Genomic DNA, 17,889 nt, shown 5'->3' on the forward strand with positions numbered 1-17,889 from the left:
CCATCAAGGAATCCTGAGAAAATATGGTTTCCACAAAAATATTAAGCAGCACAACTGTTTTCAACATTGATAAGAAATGTTTCTTGAGCACCAAATCAGCATAGAATGATTTCTGGAGAATCATGTGGCACTGAAGTCTTAAAATACAAAACAGCTATTTTAAATGTAAATGTTAAATAAAATGCAAATAAATGCAGCCTTGTTGAGCGCATAAGAGACTTCTTTCAAAAACATTTAATAAATTGTACGGTCTCTAAACTTTTGAATGGTAGTGTACTTCTTTTCATTCCTTTTGGGAAGAGAAATGTTGAATACACAACAATAAGGATAAAGCTGTTTCCAAACTAAGAAAAAACACCCTGATTTATTTCCATACTTAAAAAAAAAACAAAAAAAAAACACCATTGTGAGATAAAGTGGACAATGTTTTATTATTATTATTTTAAATAATTTTAGCTGCAAATTAGATGATACAATTACAATTCTACATCTATACAATTATGCTACTTCTGTATGCATATTATTTAGATGGTAAATATTATTTCATGGTCTATAAAGCGATTTGCACACCCATATAAAATAAAATGCTCATCTGTGTTTATGCAACGAATAAAATTATTTTAAAAATATTTAAGCCATCCATCACTCATATATTAATGTAGAATTAACATCAATATTTACATAAATATAGAAAGAGGAAAGTGCAAAAAGTATAAATATGAAGCATTTTTTTTCCACCACACAAACACACATTTCTAGAAATACAAAAATAAAAAATATATCCAAAAAGATCTTCAACTTTGTGTCAAAGTACTGTATGGTATGATATTCCCAACACCATCTCTTATCAAGTGCCATCTTATTAAATACCTACTTTTCTTCAGTTTGCATATTTCTTACTCGCTCCTTCAAACATATTCCCTGAAGTGAATCCAGCAAAGTCCTCAAGGATTATCATGTCTTTTCATCATAAATGAAAGGATATGATCTTTCTGGATTTGTAACAGAATTAGTCGTTTTGTCTGGTGTTGCCTTTGAAGAACTTGTCGATTGTGTGTTTTGTGCTCAACACTTTGGTTTTCTTTGCGGGAGGAAGAGATGATCCTTGTCTGTAGTTAAAATGGAGAATACATAAAAATCATGAGAAACAATAATAAGATACATTAGCGTTTAAGAGTTTGGGGTCGGTAAGATTTTAAAAAAAGTGTATGCAAGAAGTCTCTTAAGCCCCGTTCACACTGCCAGCGACACGCAGCGACAAAGCGATGGAGGAGAAGTTGATTTTAGCTGTTAGCAATTTCCCAGTTCTTTACAATATGTCTCTGTGTACATACAGAGACACATTTAAAAAAAAAAAAGATGCATGGAAGGAGGAGGGTGATCTGCTAATGACATTTATAGGCAACCCGTAGTGGGAACGCCCACTAGCGACATGAATCTCAGGCGCTGGAGACATGCAGCGAGAAAATCGCTGGCGGTGTGAACGGGGCTTTATGCTCAAAATGACAGTGAACTGTAATATTGTGAAATATCACAATTTAAGAGAACTGTTTTTTATTTTGAATGTCATTTATTCCTGTGATGCAAAGCTGAATGTTCAGCATCATTATTATCTTCAGTGATCCTTCAGAAATCATTCATATATGTTGTTACTGCTCAAGAAACATTTCTTATTATTATCATTATTATCTTCCAAACAGTTGTGCTGTGTATATTATACATTTAATATTGTGGAAATCATGATACTTTTTTTCAGGATCCTCTGAAAGACACACTTAATTGAAATAGAAATCTTTCATTATTATATAAATGTCTACTGACCCCAAACTTTTGAACAATATGTATGTACATTCAAATGGTGTTCTTACAATATATCGTTTTCTTTCCACCTTTTTACTGTACAATAAAAACTTTTGATTGGAGTTTTGGCTTGTTACCTTCCTTTGTCCTACCTGCATACTGAGTTACATGCACACATTACTTTTAATGTTATACTCCCGTTTAGCCCTTGCCAAACGACAAATTACACCTAAAGGATGTAACAGCATTATTGCCTTTTCCACAGTTAAATACCTTTTGCTCTTTTCTCTCACTTTAGAAACTCTTCCCTGGTCCCCCAATTGGCCTGCAAAAGACAAAACAACAAATGCATTATAATCATACCCCTTTGACATACCTTATACTTCCAAATGCGATTTCTTGCATTCTTCTACACTGACTGACCTCTTACGCTCTTGGGTGCAGGCCCATCTGAATGATCCACAGGAGGCTGAGATCCTCTAAACTCCAGCAGAACTTCCTGGTTGAGACACATATCCACATGGCGGTTGAAGAGAGCGAGGTCACCGGTGCTCTGCAGCTGACTGCACACGGGACACGTCAAAGACGAGCTTTTCAAGTCAGATGACAACTCTGTGACAGCCTCAGGATTGTGTGTTGTGTGTGAGGCTTTAGAACTAGATTCAGAAAGAGGCCTCTTCTTGTTAGGAACAACTGAACCCTTTCCATTTCTTTTTGCCCTGTGACTAAAAAATGGAGTCTTGAAATCATTTCCGTCATCGGTTTCCACCACTGGCAAAGAGATGCTAGTGGACGGCTTCTCTCCATTACAGGACGGGTTGAGGCTTGATGCAGGCGGTTCACAGTTGAGCTCAGCTGCATCCGAATCTGTGTGTTCATTATCCATTGCACTTCCCTTCAGACATTCATCAATATGATGGTTGAAGGCTGTGAGGTTTACATCCTTCATCTCTCTGTTGCAAACAGGGCAGGTGAGAAACTGCAGCACCTGGGTTGAGATTTTAAACGATGGCTTTAAAGTGGCATGTTTGTTTATGTATCCTGTTGCGTCTGTCCCCGAGTTTGTGTTTGACAAACTTGTTTTGTTTTCTGTTGTGGCGTCTGATGGAGGGTTTGTCATCGGCAGAGTTGAAGCAGCTGCGTCAGCACTACTGTTTGTTGTGTCTGTACCAGCAATGACAGACATTTGTTCCTGCTGCTGCTGAAGTCGTTTTGACTGTGCTCTTTGAAAAAAGGACTGCTGCTTAGGCTCTTTAGATTTGGGTATTTGCTCAGACACAGAAGGTACTTTCATCCCAGTGGACTGCGGCTTTAGGAAACTGGCACTATCACGGCCTCCTTCTGCTTTGAGTGCAGATCCAGGACACTGCGTGAAACTGCCTGGATCTGATCCACCTTTCTGCAGGAACCCCATTATACTCTTCTGAAGAGGCTTTTTATCTTCAACGCTGATAAAGCCAGACACTCGAACACCTGTTGAAAATCACACATCTCTTCATTAGCATGAGAATTTCATAAACTGAATTTTACTATCTGAAACAAATGCACAAAATAGCTTCTGTATTGTCAGATTCTTCATGTATGATGTCAAATAACCTTTTTTAGATTTCACATTCTTTAAGAAAAAATTATGGTAAACATTGGATAATATGATACAATAAACAAAATACTTAGTTATTTTACACTACTGTGTAAAAGTTTGGGGTCAGTAAGACTTATTTCAATATATTATTCACCAAGGATAAATTCAATTGATCAAAAGTGACAGTAAATACATGTATTATGTTATCAATAACTATAAACTTTCATCAAAGAATCATGAAAAAAAGCATCACCGTTTTCACAAAAATATTAAGCAGCACAAATGTTTTCAACATTGATAATCATAAGAAATGTTTCTTGATCAGTAAATTGACATTTTAGAATGATTTCTGAAGAATCGAGTGACACTGAAGACTGGACTAAGGGCGGCTGAAAATTCAGCTTAGCCATAACAGGAATACAATTACATTTTAAAATATATTCAAATAAAAAAACAGTTATTTTAAACACACAATATTTCTCTTTTACTAAATTTTAGGTCGAATAAATGCAGCCTTGGTGATTATTTCTTAAAAAAACAAAACAACAAATCTTACCAACCTCGAATTTTTGAACAGTTGTGTACACACACACACACACACACACACTACATACCCATGAGTCTCAGCTTTAGTGGCTGAGGGCTGACACTGTCAATCTCAACTTTGAGAAGGTCTTTGGCAGCAGCAAAGATGTCCTCCTCAGTACAGACAGCATATTGCAGTGTGAACGCTCTGGTCTTCACTTCAAACTGTACATTCTTCAACTTTAAAGTAACAGTTTTCCCCTATAACACAAATACATTTCGATGTTGTTATGCATTTTAGACAAATATGTATGCACTTACTAATTGTGTATGGAGTCCAAATTACATTTCCTGAACTATTTCTGCACATTTTTTAATCTTTCAGGGTGTCATACAGACATATTTATAATATGCATTCAACCAAATGCTTAATACATCCAGCAACAAAGTGAAGTAAAACAATTGAAAAAATGTTTCCTCAACTACACAAATACGCAACGCACAAGCACATCGTAGTACTCACAAATTATACCTCAAACCCTCCGGGCAAGTTATCACTGGCTGTATAAGCTCGGTTTAAAACTGAGAGAAGCTACTTTTAGTTTAATTTTAGCCCGACTAGGGGGCGAAACACAGGTACCTTGAGTCCCTCACGCTGTAGGTCCTGTGCTAGGTCATGACAGAGCTCCCTGCACAGGGTATATTGCTCTTCTACATCACTCATCTCCCCAAACGTCCTAAAATGAATATAAATTATACAAATTAAATAAGGGATGGAGGAAACAGAATGTTGATTTCAGGTTTACAGAAATGTTTGGGTCTAATACATGTGCTGGAGGCTAAAAAAACATTGAGCAGATTACCTCTCAGTGCTCATGCTTTTTCTTTCTGAGTCCCTGAAATAAAAGACCAGATCGCCCATGAAATATTAGAATAGTAATTCCGTATCCAACAAACCAGTCCCCCATTTAGTTTATCGATATTACTTAAATACTGTATGGTTGACGCTTTAACATATACATTAACACTGCACACCTCTCAATATATGTGGAGCCCAAACCCAAAGATATGTGAAGGAAATGATGCCAAGAGGTTTCTGAAAAAAGCAGGGAAAGTAACGCCATCTGCTGGCCAAGTTGAGCACAGCTGACAATCCCCAAAGCAGCCAGCATCTTCTCAGTCACCTTTCCAACACCAGACACCTGGAATAAATAAGCAATATTATTAGGCCACGTCAATGATCAATAAAACAGCCAGGGATTAAAGGGTCAGGCAGACCTTTCTGACTGGAAGATCCTTTATAAACTCCATCACAACTTGTCTCTCAGGAGGAATTCGATACTGGCCATTGGGCTTGTTCTTGTCACTGCATACTTTAGCAAGCATCATGTTTGGGGCAATACCTACAACAGAGAATAATGTGAAATGTTGTACATACAGTATAAATACTGGATATACTTATGCTTAAAAGTTAAAGGCACAGTATGCAAGTTTCACTGCTAGAGGTTGCTTATTCAAAACAATAACAAAGACTTGATGGCGCAGTGGCTGAGTGTGGAACCATAAAGCCGTTTTCACTTTATGAAGTTATCTTTGGCGACAGAACCTGCAGCAAAAAATAATGAATACTAGTGCAAAACAAATAACTGTGGCTTGCTAGACACTACCAGAGATAGTCAGCTTTGAAGCCACAACTACTATTCCCACATTTTTTTGAGGAAGTGAAACTTTCCATGGTTTCTGACAGCTGAGGGGGGCGACAAAATTTGACCAAATTGACAGGGGACACAAAGACATGGGCCGTTTCACTGGTTAAAATTGGGTATTTCTCTGGATTTAAACATTGTTGTAAACATTTGAGATAATGCAATTACACAAATCAACAAAATATATAACATTTCAAAACCAGTTCTCGTGGTTCTGGGATATTTTAATGCAAAATTCGTACATATTGTACCTTTAAGGGCAATAAACTAATAAAAATATCCGCTCCTTCACCTGCACTGGCAGTAAGAGATGTTTTCTGCTCAATTCGGAAGCGCATCTCCCTCACAGCCTCCTCTGCACTTGTCCCAAACACCTCTGCTTTCCCTTCAGCTCCTGACAGAGAGGCCGAGGAGCAGGGACTGTCCTCAAACAGCACAGGAGAAATTCCATCTCTCTCCGATTCATCAGCAAACCTTCCTGCATCGTTTTCTTTTCATCAGAATAAAGAACAAACATCATGCTAATATAATCACTCATAATAAAAGACAGACTTTCATAATCAAAGCTTTCACAAAGTAAAAAGTGGGCTTTTTTAAAATTCCACTAGATCTTTAAGATGCCATGGAATTTAAAATGCAGCTATATGTTTTATTAAGACCTAATGTTTACCGTGAAAAATATTAATTTAATTACATATTTGGTCACACTTTATACTTTATATTTGAATCATGTTGTATTGCAAAACACTTTTGCTGCTATTGAGTTGGGATACAGGTAAGGTTAGGGACAGGCTTAGAGTTATGGGTAGGTTTAAATGGTGGGTTAAGGTAAACGGGAAGGACAAACAGTGTAATTATAGATGCATTTTAAAAAAAATTATTACAGCTGTAATTACATGCTGGTACTTTTTAAATACAAGTACATGTAAACATACACAATAACTGCATTGTATCAAATATTAATGCAAACGTTAACCCTTGTGTATTGTTCAAATTCACTTCCCTTTCGTTATGTTCGGGATGAAAACATCCACTAAATTAAACTGCTGTAAAAATGTATCAGACAAATATTATATGCCTAAATCTGTAAATTCGGTTGATTAACAGATTTAGGCATATAATATTTATCTGATACATTTTTACAGCGGTTTAATTTAGTGGATGTTTTCATCTCGAACATAACGAAAGGCTAGTGAATTTGCCCACAGTGTATTGTTGAGTTTTTGAAAACGTTCAAAGTATTTCCCCGAAATATGTGTCAAAATAATAAGATTTGTCACCAAAAATAATTCCATTTGCTGAAACATAGAGAAAGATTTGGCCAAATTAAGACTCAACAGCACCCCATAGTGGATGAAAACGTCCCAAACATAACATAAAGGCCTGTACACACCGGGACGAATATCGCGCACGCTTAACGCCAGCGTTTTTCGTGACGTTTTTTTGGCGCGCCTTGAGTGTTCACACCCAAGCGATTTTCACTGGCGATGCGCCGAGTGAACGTGCACATTCAGTAGATGCGCTCCCGGTACACAAGGTGGTGCAGCAGCACTTTACGCTTCTGACACTCGCTTGTCACACAGAAGAAGAAGAGAGACAGTATTTACGTGCTTGCCAAAACCACAGATATATTATGTCTATGGACAAAACCATTCACACACTTTTTGCTAACTGGCCAGCAGCATTATCAGCTCATTTTCTTCTTTGTCTACTTACTACTTCTTTGTCGTAACAGTGTGTACTCGCCAAGACCATTTTGTGCTTGAGCGCCACCAAGTCATGTTTTACTGTCACTTCAGCAGCTCCAGGCACGTGAACAAAAGCTGATCTCAGTGGTTGGCCAGTTTTTAACGCGCCGCGTCAAAATAAAAAAACTAACCTGAGGCGTTTTTTTTAAAATGACGCTTTTACGCCTGCCGTTTTATGCGCCGGTGTGCACACTCACTTGGCGCCCATTGTTTAGTCACGAGGCGTTAAACGTCGCTGATAAACGCGCGCGAAAATCGTCCCGGTGTGAACAGGCCTTAAGGGTTAATAAATAGTAGATAAAGACACTTAATATAAATTGGAACCAGATATTTATTTATTTGATAAATATGTGTAAAATATTATTATTATGTTAAATTACTACTTTTTTCTACTTCTTATAGTATAGTATAAGATTTATTTATTTTTAATTAAAAAAATATATTTAAAAATTGTATTTAAAGGGATAGTTCACCCAAAAATGAAATTATCTCATGATTTACTCAAGCCATCCTAAGGAGTATATGACTTTCTTCTTTCAGACGGCCACAATCAGAGTTATATTATAAAATATCCTGGCTCTTCCCACCTTTATAATGGTAGTGAATGGCGCTCCTGATTTTGAAGTCCAAAAAAGGTTCATCCATCCATTATAAAAGATATCCACATGGCTTTAAAATGTTCAAATGATTAAAGGTCTATTGGTCTATCTATTGGAATATTCTTGATCACTCGAGCGTCACTTAAATGTGACATCAGCTGCACTCAAGGGATCTGCTCATATGTTGTTGAAGTTTGGTTAAAGGTCCCATGGCATGGCATTTTTCTATTATTTTATAATGTTTCCTGAGGTGTACTTATATTGTTAGTATGATTTTTACATCATAAAATGTCATAATTTTGAAATAAAAGGCATTTTTTTCAATCCTGATGTTTGCCCTGTGGCTGAATGCCCTGTTTCAAGAGGCGTGTCTGCTGTGAGACTTCAGTAAAAACGCCCACTGTTGTGATTGGCTGACATCTTTGCATTTGAAATGAGCGGAGGGGGCGTGGTTTAACGAGGTCTACGAGGCACGAGCAGGCACGAGCTGCTGCCAGAGAGACGGATGGATCGGAGTTCACTACACATCAGTTCTGTCAATCTCAGTTCAGTGAACTGTTATAGTTACAGCATATACTTCAGGTTATTAGTTTATTTCTAGTCGGAGGGGCTGTCACTCATGTCAGAAAGTTAGTAACTTTAGTAAATTATGGATCAGCGCTGACTGGAGACGCGAACCGTTTAGAACGATTCAGTCCGATTTGGTGAACTGATTCGGTTCACTAAAAAGAACCGGTTCAAAAGAAAGATCGTTCGCGAACCAGACATCACTAACGTACTAGAGACGGAGCTCAGCGATTGCTAACAAAGTTATTTATAGTAACTACTGAGTTATGAGAGCGCTGTCAGTCATCGCGAGTTTATTGTGTTTGTATTTGAGAGTTCTGAATAAACACGAGTCCCAGTCACACCGAGTCCGTCTTCATCATTATTACCAACTTTGTAACACATGCAAAGTACCATTACAGCTGTCGAGATGAACGAGTTACGAGTAAGTGTTGATAATAGCATTATTTTTTAGATATGTTCCTATCATATGAAAAGCGTCAGTGACGCGCATTGAGTACACAGCGCAAACAAAGACACAACAGCAGTAATCGAATGTAATCCAGTTTATTGTGGGGAAAGCCGCCTAGCCCGGATATGCTCAAGCTTACCCCCCTTCTGCTTAATCTCGCGCCGCGTTTGGTGCCTCCGCTGTGGGCCAGATGCAGTACTGGGGGTCGGGGATGTTGAAGGCCGACCGGCCAGTGCAGCCCGAGCTTCGGCGTGTGTGAGGTTTATCTCTAAAGATGTTACTCTGCTAATGTTGAGCAGAAACGACTGTATGCACATTTTAGAACAGATAGACGCAACGAGGACGTACAAAAACACTGACTCACAAGATAGAAAACACGAAAACACCGTTCTGTCGGGAGAGAGAGAAGCCGCAGTGTGTGCACGAATAATAAATAATTAGCTACACATAAGAAATCACTGATCACAGATCAGAAGGAACTGAAAAAAGACTTCATTTCATTTGTACATCCAAACACTGAGAAACTGCCAACGTTCACTCGTTTACAAGCAATGATCTCTCGAGCGTTTGCATGGGCGTGCCAGATTCTCTGGGTGGAGGAAAGGGAGGTAACCGTTCCTGCTTGGACGTCAAACCAGGAGACTTCAGGATTGGCTTGTCTGGCCTGTCATTTTCTCAAAGGCAGAGAGAGACAGCCAGAACTCGGGTTTACACCGATCAACATTTCTATCCACTTGGAGACAATATTCAGGCTAGGGGAACTCATATTAATGTTGAAAAACCTCATAAAATGAAAATTTCATGCCATGGGACCTTTAAATATGGATATTTTTCTTACAAAGACGCATCAATTCACTTCAGAAGGCCTTTATTAACCCCCCCTTCACTACCATTATAAAGCTTGGAAGAGCCAGGACATTGTGTAATATAATGCCAATTGTATTCGTCTGAAAGATAAAAAAGTAATATACACCTTAGGATGGCTTGAGGGTGAGTAAATCATTGGATAATTCTCATTTTTGGGTGAACTATCCCTTTAAATGATATAAATTTGTATTTTATGTCATTACATTTTATGCACTGCTTATCTCTGATATTTTCTACAGACCCCATTTCACTTCCAGTTTGAAACCCCCTGCGCTAGCCAGTAGACTTCAGTAACATACCTTTCTTGGCATTACACATGTGATGTGTTCGCATGGTCTCCGGCCAGTGCTTCCGCTGCTCCAGATGCTCAGTGATGTCCAGATAAGCCTCGTCCAGACTCACAGGCATGAAATGAGGGTCATACTCTGAAAATATCTCCCTTACCTTTAAGACAGACTCAGGCATGAGAAAACGACAGCAGCTATGACTATTGAATGTTGGACTAACATATAACATACCTGGGCACTCACTGCTCGGTATTTGTCAAAGTTTGTGGGCATGATGACTAGGTTTGGACAGAGCTTCTTCGCAATGAACCCCGGCATGGCAGCACGGACACCAAACCTCCTGGCGTGGTAATTGGAGGTTGACTGGAATTGATAAAGACAATGTCAACACTATAGACAAGTGATGATGCTCTGTGAGGTTTGTTTCAGATTCTCACCAGCATGCTCATGGATCCCACTGCCATCGGTTTGTCCTTAAGCTCCGGGCAGTCTTTCATTTCTACAGCAGCATAGAACGCGTCCATGTCTACGTGTATGATCACACGGCCCAGCTCTCGACCCCTCTCCAGTTCACATTTTAGTTTGTCCACCTATGGTGCGAAAACTCTTAAATAATAATTCTCATTGAACAGGTGAAGAAAAGGGTCCTAAAACTAATGTATTATTTATTTTTATATTTTGGGTAAAGCTTGTAAAAACGTCCAGTTCATGTTTCACTCCAGTTTATATTTTGCATAAAGAAAATGTAGCTTAATTTTTTATTTATTGCACTGTGACAATAAAGCACAATGCAATAATGCGATACAATTATCATGACCGCAATGCATACTTCACAATGTTCCTAAAACTGTGTAAAACATTAATAGGAGTCATCCTGTCCAGACCAAACGATTTTAAATAATGACTTAAAATTATTTAAATAATACATCCTAATAAAACTTTTTTATTATTAACATTTATGACAATCATTACATTTGATTACCTCAGCTTGTGCTTGCTTCATCTGTTCTTTAGTGATTCTTGATTTTTGCTCCATCATCTTTTCAATGCGCTGATTCACCTGCCGCTCCTTCTTAAGTTCATTCTCATAAAATTTAGATCCCTGTCATTCAAAAGAACAATTTTTTAAACTGCATTATAAATAGGTCAATGTCAACACTGTCCTGCACTGTGACTAGCTATTTCATATACAAGTATTTAATCATTTAGTTAATTTGTTACATTAACCCCCGGTTTATTAATTAATATCAGTCCTGTCTTTTATTTAAAAAACTTAACAAAAAAACATTTTAATTAACTTATAACATGATACAATTTTTGTATGTCTGAAAATTTCAAATGTCACAGCCTCAGGACAGGACTATTGATTAATAAAAATTGTATTCAAATAAATTACAATTTGATTTCATTGTATTTATAAATAATGAATCTAACAGTACACTATAATGAGTAGATAGAAACTTAATATTTTCAAAATAATATTGTAGACACAATTACTTCTCACAGTATAAAAAAAATAATAAATGTTAGGATGAGGTCAATCCGACATAGGCCAAATTTCACCCATACACATTCATATAGCCTAATTATTAATTACATAATTTATATTATTAATTACTTAAAGATTAATGTCCTCGTTATGTGTACGATAATAAACAGCCGTGCAGACCTTGGAGGCTTCCAGAATGATTTTGTTGATCTTGTCTCTGTCCAGTCCCTCCATGCCAGCCTTGTTATCATTGAGAGCGATCCTGGAGAGAAGATGAGCTCCAGAGCTGCTGCTGCTCCCACTCTCAGCATCTCCAATACCCCGATGATCCCCCATTGCTGCTACTTTCACGCGATTTACTTCCTTCACCAAACTAATACCTGCTGTGACCCGGTACGCGATCTGCCATGGATGCTACACGTCTATCTTATTGTGGTCTTATGCTGACAGCAGGCAAAATAATGTTTTTTTTTTCTTCAAATGACAGCTTTTCCTGGTTGGACGAGTATCACTGAACGCATTTAAAGCATTTGGTATTAATTTAATTAATTGACTGTCTCACAGATATATAGCTAAAAAACGTACACTTGTCAAGTATTCACGGGTTTATAGTTGTCAACTAAAAAACAAGAACAATATAAAATTGCGATATTTGCCATAGCCCCCATTTTTGAACGTCTTGTTCTTGAAGAGGAACACTTAAAGCATGAACGTCTTTATCGCCACCTGCTGGAATATTATGAACAGCAGACATCATGACATCCTCAGACAACATCATTCTGGGGGTTCAGGTTTCAATCGGAATCTATGCCAACTGTTTTTCAGGTTGCATTAGTGTTACTACCAGGATCACAATCACTTGATTTTTAAAAACACAGAGATTTACAAACTACGTTTTTGCGCCCTTGAAGACCACTATGAGAAGAATAATAATAATAATTTTTATTATACAACTTTTTATTATTTGGGGAAAAATTCTTATATACAAGAAGGCCGAGTCCGAAAACCTAGGCAGCTGACTTGTTGCCTCACTGCCTTTATCAGACATTGACTATAAGGCAGCGTTTGTGCATGAAGGCACCTCACAAAACAAGACAGACTTCTTAGGCAGTGTAAGAGTTTAATGATGTACAGCAAAATAGAGCTTTGGTGAGAACTAACAAATATTGAATTACTACATTAGTAATTTCTCGCTAGAAATGACATCAGAAGTGGAAAATGTTGGTCAAAAATGTACACACTAACTGACCAGCAAACACAACTTTCTGACGCCATCTTTTATTCTAGCTCAACTGTCACAGAATAGAACGATGTGGGATATCAATGGCATCGAAGGAAACATGTACTGCCTTCAAAAATCGATCAGATGAAGGTATCTAGGAGAAAGGAAGTGAAGCTAACATTAGATTCGGACGTGCCTTGATGCCTTCCTTCCTACTTTGAAATGTGCCCTCCGAAGGCCACATTTTCCAGGTTCCGGACACAGCCATGGTCAGGATCCAAGCCAAATTTTTATTAGGTAACACTTGGTCATTAGTTAACATTCGTTAATATTAACTAACAAGTAACCATGAGCAATACATTTGTTACTGTATTTGTTCATCTTTGTTAACGTTATTTAATATAAATACAGCTGTTCATGGTTTGTTCATGTGAGTCACAGTGCATTAACTAATGTTAACAAGATTTTAATAAAATTAATGCTTTATAAGTGCAGTTCATAGTTCATGTTAACTAATGACCATTATTCTAAAATGTTACTGGAAGACTTGTCATATTTGTAATGAATATACTGTTTTTTGATTAATAATCAATATTAGTACACTCTGGCATGTTCTGTTTTTGTTTTTTGGGGGTTGGGGGGGGGGTGAATATGTAAATTAGAGAGAGAGAGCAAGAGAGAGAGAGAGAGAGAGAGAGAGAGAGAGTGGGTACTGCATGGTTGGTCTCTGGATCCAGTTCACAGTAGGTGGCGGTAATGCGAAAAATGGAAGAAGAAGAAGATTAAAAATAAACAACAGAAGAAGAAGACTCTCGCGATACTTTGCAACTATCAAGGCGAGTGGGCGTAAGCCGGAAGGTGACCGCGACTGATTGTAATATAACGGTTACAAATGGGATTTATAAGTAAAAAAACCTAGTAATAAAATAGTTCTGCCGCATTTATTAACATATGGGCTTAACAGATATTTGTGTGCTTTAATTCTATTGCGCGAGTCTCTTCTACTGAACTCATTACGCTGCATTTAACTTGCGTTGTTTACCGTAAGAGGAACTAGCGTGTTTCTTCAAGTAAGTTAAACCAGAATGGCCCTTCATCAAAACGCGCAGGGTTCACGGTGAAAAACATGGATACAAAACCGTTGAAATGATCCGCCACATTCACGTAGCGGCGGTTTTGATGTTAATAATCAACATCGGTAAGGGCTCAGATGATATGATTTGTGGAATTGCGTGTAATTGCTTTCATGTCCTTAAACACCGTCTGTGTTTTATTTCAGAGAGGACATTCGGCCTCAATCCGCCTCAAGATGTCAAGATAGTCGGATCAAATCTGCAGTGGAAGCCTTCCGACGATGACACCGTGCTGTATTCACTACAGTACAACCGTAACCCGTAAGCATAACGTTAAAGGGATAGTTCAACCAAAATTATCATGTCATCATTTACTCGCCCTCATCTTGTTCCAAACCCGTTTTATTTATTTTTTTCTATGCTGAAGCACAAAAAGATAAGTTAGACAGAATTTCAGTCACCATTCACTTTCATTTGCTCTTTTTGACTTGGAATTTGTCCTCTGCATTTATTTAAGTTATTGCTTAACACACACGGAGCAAACCCACACACCCAAAGCAGTGTCGGCACCTATGGAGCGATTGGGGGGGTTTGGTGTCTTGCTCAAGGGCACCTCAATCATTTCCTGCTGGTATTTGAGAATCGAACCCGCAACTTTCGGGTTACCAGTCTGAATCTAACCATTAGGCCTCGACTGCCCTGTGAAAGTGAATGGGGACTGAGGTGGTCATGTCTAACATTTCACTTGGCCATTCATTATCATCTTGCCTTAAACTAACTCATTCTGTATTGGTTTTTTGATTTTAGCAAATCCGAGGATGAATGGCTCAATGTGTCGAGCCATATTGGAACACAATTTCGTATCACTCCTGAATTTTTTGGAGCCGTATTTCGAGTTCGCGCAGAGAAAGGAAACAACATGTCAGACTGGCAGTATTCAGATCCGGTCCAGTGTATAAATGGTAAGGATTGGTTTATGGGGTTATATTATGTACCTTCCATTTTATATGTTTGTTTATAACCTCTAATATCTTACACAATATCTTTGTTCTTTGTGTTTCACAGTTAAGACTTGTGTTCCTGTGCCAAAACTGATTGTAACACCTGTAAGGGTTTCCCTGACTATGGCACATATGGACCAGAGCTTGGAGAAAGAATATGGGGATCATCTTGAATTTAATATACTGATCTGGAAAGTAGATAAAGGAGTATACACTCAGGTCTCTTGCTTCGTTCACAAAAAATCACAAAAACAGTTTACTATTACTGTAAGAGGAATAGCGTAAAGCTGACAAGAGTTTTTGATGTTACAGGTACAGTCTTTTATTACTAATAGCAAGAATAATCCCATTGAATATCTGGAATCGGGGGAAAACTACTGTTTCCAGGTTAAATATTTGCTTTACACAAAGCTTTATGGAAACGCTAGCAAGGAAATATGTGCAGTCATCCCAGAAACACGTGAGTCTCATTCACTTATTTATTACAAGTGCACAAGCTCCATCAGCTCCATTCAAAGTCTTTGTGATTAAACCCAACTGTAAATTCATTAACTTTAGACACTTAAATGAATCACATGCCACAATAAATGATTACTTTTGCACAAGTGCATTCATTTGTTTAACTGAAATGTGTTCTTTAATTCCTTTTGTCCTGTGTAGCTGAAGCAGTAAGGAGACATGTTTTGCTCTCTTGTATATTAGCCACACTTTTTGTTTCGGCCGTGTGTGGTGTCTGCATTTTTGTACTTTTTAAACACCACAAAAAGTTGAAACGGTGCTTGCAGCCACTCCAACTGGAAATCCCTGACCATTATCGAGAGGTACACATCCATATTTTATAAATATTATTCAACTGAGATAAAGTAACTGAACGGTAACTCTAATTTGACAACCTATAACAATGAACTACTTTTATGATAAATAAAATTTTGGTGCATGTTGTCAAATTTGTTTAGAGTTCTGAAGAGGCCTGTTATCGGGCAACACATTTTTCTTAAATGATCATTGATTCATCAGTTAGTAGAGTTAGATGTGAAAATATGGAATATTATTATTTTTAATGACTATGTATGTTCTTTCCCTTTATGTAGGTTCTGTATAATGGGTTTTCTCTGCAAGCATGTCCAAGTCCCAGCAGTCAGAGTTTACGGTCATATGACATAATCACAGTAATAGAGAACAGCAATGTGGAACTAAATGGCCAGAAGGAGGAACAAGAGAAAAGATCTTTCGCTTAAAGCGTATTCTTAGTTTATTTAAAAAAAAATTCTTTGGTATTTTTATTTGCAATTAACATACTTTGCACATCACTAACAAGCTTAAAAATTCTGATCTGTCCTGTATAAATACATCAGAAAACGGTTACATGAGCATTAGTATTAATATTATTTTTTAATGTTTTTTGGGGCTATTTGGTTTAGATTTGATGTCAATGATTGACATTTCAAGCACTTTTAACACTAAATACTTTGTTTTAGGATAATGTAATTGCTTTACATTTAATCTGCTTAAGTATCTATGATGGGCTAAGTAGAAATTCAACTCAAGAGACTAACTAAATTCTGGCCAAAAACTTTCAAATAACTTAAAGAAGTCTTCAAATCACTCTAATGGCAATAACAGTGGCTGGCTGCTCCATTTGGCCTTCTGATATTTTTTCCCTGTAACAACTTAACTTCTGTTACAACACAAGTGTACAGTTTTCGTATTACATATGAGTTACTTTAATATAATTCAAAATGCTCTTTAAATAGCTATACACAGTTGGTCTTTCCTCAGAACATAATTTCTTGTATACAACCTTTCATATAGCAAATATATCTATACACCGATGATGAATACATTGTGGGGGGGGGGGGGGGGGGGGGCATTTTTGATGAGTGGAGTTCATTTGGAAAAGTAGGGTCTGTGTCAGAGCTTGTTTTAATGTTCAGTTGCAATTTATTTGACAGTAAGTGTACTTACCTAAAAAAGTACTGGTTAATATAAGGTAAATACATAGGTTATGGATAGGTACAGTACCTAGTTACAGTAATGACTATAACAGGTAGGCTACAAAGTATCTACAGGACTGTGAAATAAACGGAACAGGACTGTAAAATAAAGTGCTATAACATGTTCAAATTGGTCTGCTTTTGAAAAAAAGGTTGCTCTTATTTGTTATGTTCGTGTGGAAAATTTGTAGTAAGTGCCTACATTTGTGATAGTGGCCATTTAACATGCAATACCAAGTGTGTAATTGTGGGGGCTAAATATTGCTTGCACTGTAGTTTAAATGTATGTTGTTTGATTACTGGCTTTAATGTAATCTTGAAACTAATGCTAAGCTCTCACCATGTTCTTTGTTGATATTTGAAAACAATGGTCCTTATTACAAATGTGAACTGTTTTTTGTATGAACCTGCTCGATACAATATGTAGAAATTGCTACAAAAAAATTTTAATTAAAAAAAAGACAAAGAAGTGTTTCTTTTTCTTGCATTATTTTGAGTTATTAGCTTAGTTATTTTGAAAATGTATGCTCATTGTTTGATGTGCAATACGCAGATTTGACCTGAAAATAAAAACTACTTTTTCCAACCACAAGAGGGCACAAGCCTACTTGACAAGTTACCAGAAAGTGTTATTCTTATCTTTAGTGCATTCATTTAATTCTCATAAAAACCCTCACTTCCTAAACCCCAGGTTTTCTCAGAAAACCTAATCATATTTTGCCCCATTGTACATATTTTTTACCTGAGGAAAAGACTTGTGAGCCCGGTTTCACAGATGAGGTTTAAACCTAGTCCCAGAATAAAATGCATGTTTGAGCTATTTTAACTGAAAGCAACTTACACTGACAAAGTGTAAAATATGTCAATACCCCTGTTTTATCTGAAGATGCACACCAGTAATGTATTTTTCTAAGGCACATTTAAAAAAGCTACTTAAATATCCTAACTGAACTAAGGCCTAATCCTGGCTTAATCTAA

At 37.3% G+C, this 17,889-nt stretch overlaps 2 protein-coding genes across 4 annotated transcripts; one reads left to right on the forward strand and one right to left on the reverse strand.

The window, feature by feature from the left end:
• Positions 1-346: 346 nt before the first annotated feature.
• polk (polymerase (DNA directed) kappa) lies at positions 347-12,329 on the reverse strand. Of its 2 annotated transcripts, XM_079816300.1 has the most exons (14): positions 11,802-12,329; positions 11,115-11,234; positions 10,570-10,722; positions 10,364-10,495; positions 10,145-10,289; positions 5,906-6,103; positions 5,186-5,310; positions 4,943-5,109; positions 4,771-4,803; positions 4,548-4,644; positions 3,997-4,168; positions 2,224-3,273; positions 2,074-2,125; positions 347-1,109 (listed from the first exon to the last, which is right to left on the reverse strand). In XM_079816300.1, exons 1-14 carry the CDS (start codon positions 11,955-11,957, stop codon positions 1,010-1,012), a joined length of 2,700 nt encoding a protein of 899 aa, XP_079672426.1. In that variant the 5' UTR covers positions 11,958-12,329; the 3' UTR covers positions 347-1,009. The 2 variants fall into 2 exon arrangements, with proteins under 2 accessions (XP_079672426.1, XP_079672427.1); XM_079816301.1 differs by lacking the exons at positions 11,115-11,234; positions 11,802-12,329 and having other exon boundaries at positions 10,364-10,472; positions 10,570-10,627.
• Positions 12,330-13,640: 1,311 nt separating this feature from the next.
• ifngr2 (interferon gamma receptor 2) lies at positions 13,641-17,501 on the forward strand. Of its 2 annotated transcripts, none has more exons than XM_079816071.1 (7): positions 13,641-14,041; positions 14,123-14,237; positions 14,724-14,878; positions 14,982-15,136; positions 15,230-15,377; positions 15,578-15,738; positions 16,009-17,501. In XM_079816071.1, exons 1-7 carry the CDS (start codon positions 13,990-13,992, stop codon positions 16,153-16,155), a joined length of 933 nt encoding a protein of 310 aa, XP_079672197.1. In that variant the 5' UTR covers positions 13,641-13,989; the 3' UTR covers positions 16,156-17,501. The 2 variants fall into 2 exon arrangements, with proteins under 2 accessions (XP_079672197.1, XP_079672198.1); XM_079816072.1 differs by having other exon boundaries at positions 13,658-14,041; positions 15,620-15,738; positions 16,009-17,493.
• The last annotated feature ends 388 nt before the right edge of the window (positions 17,502-17,889 follow it).

This window comes from Gobio gobio (assembly GCF_949357685.1).
Source record: "Gobio gobio genome assembly, chromosome: 4".
In the NCBI taxonomy this organism is placed as follows: domain Eukaryota; kingdom Metazoa; phylum Chordata; class Actinopteri; order Cypriniformes; family Gobionidae; genus Gobio; species Gobio gobio.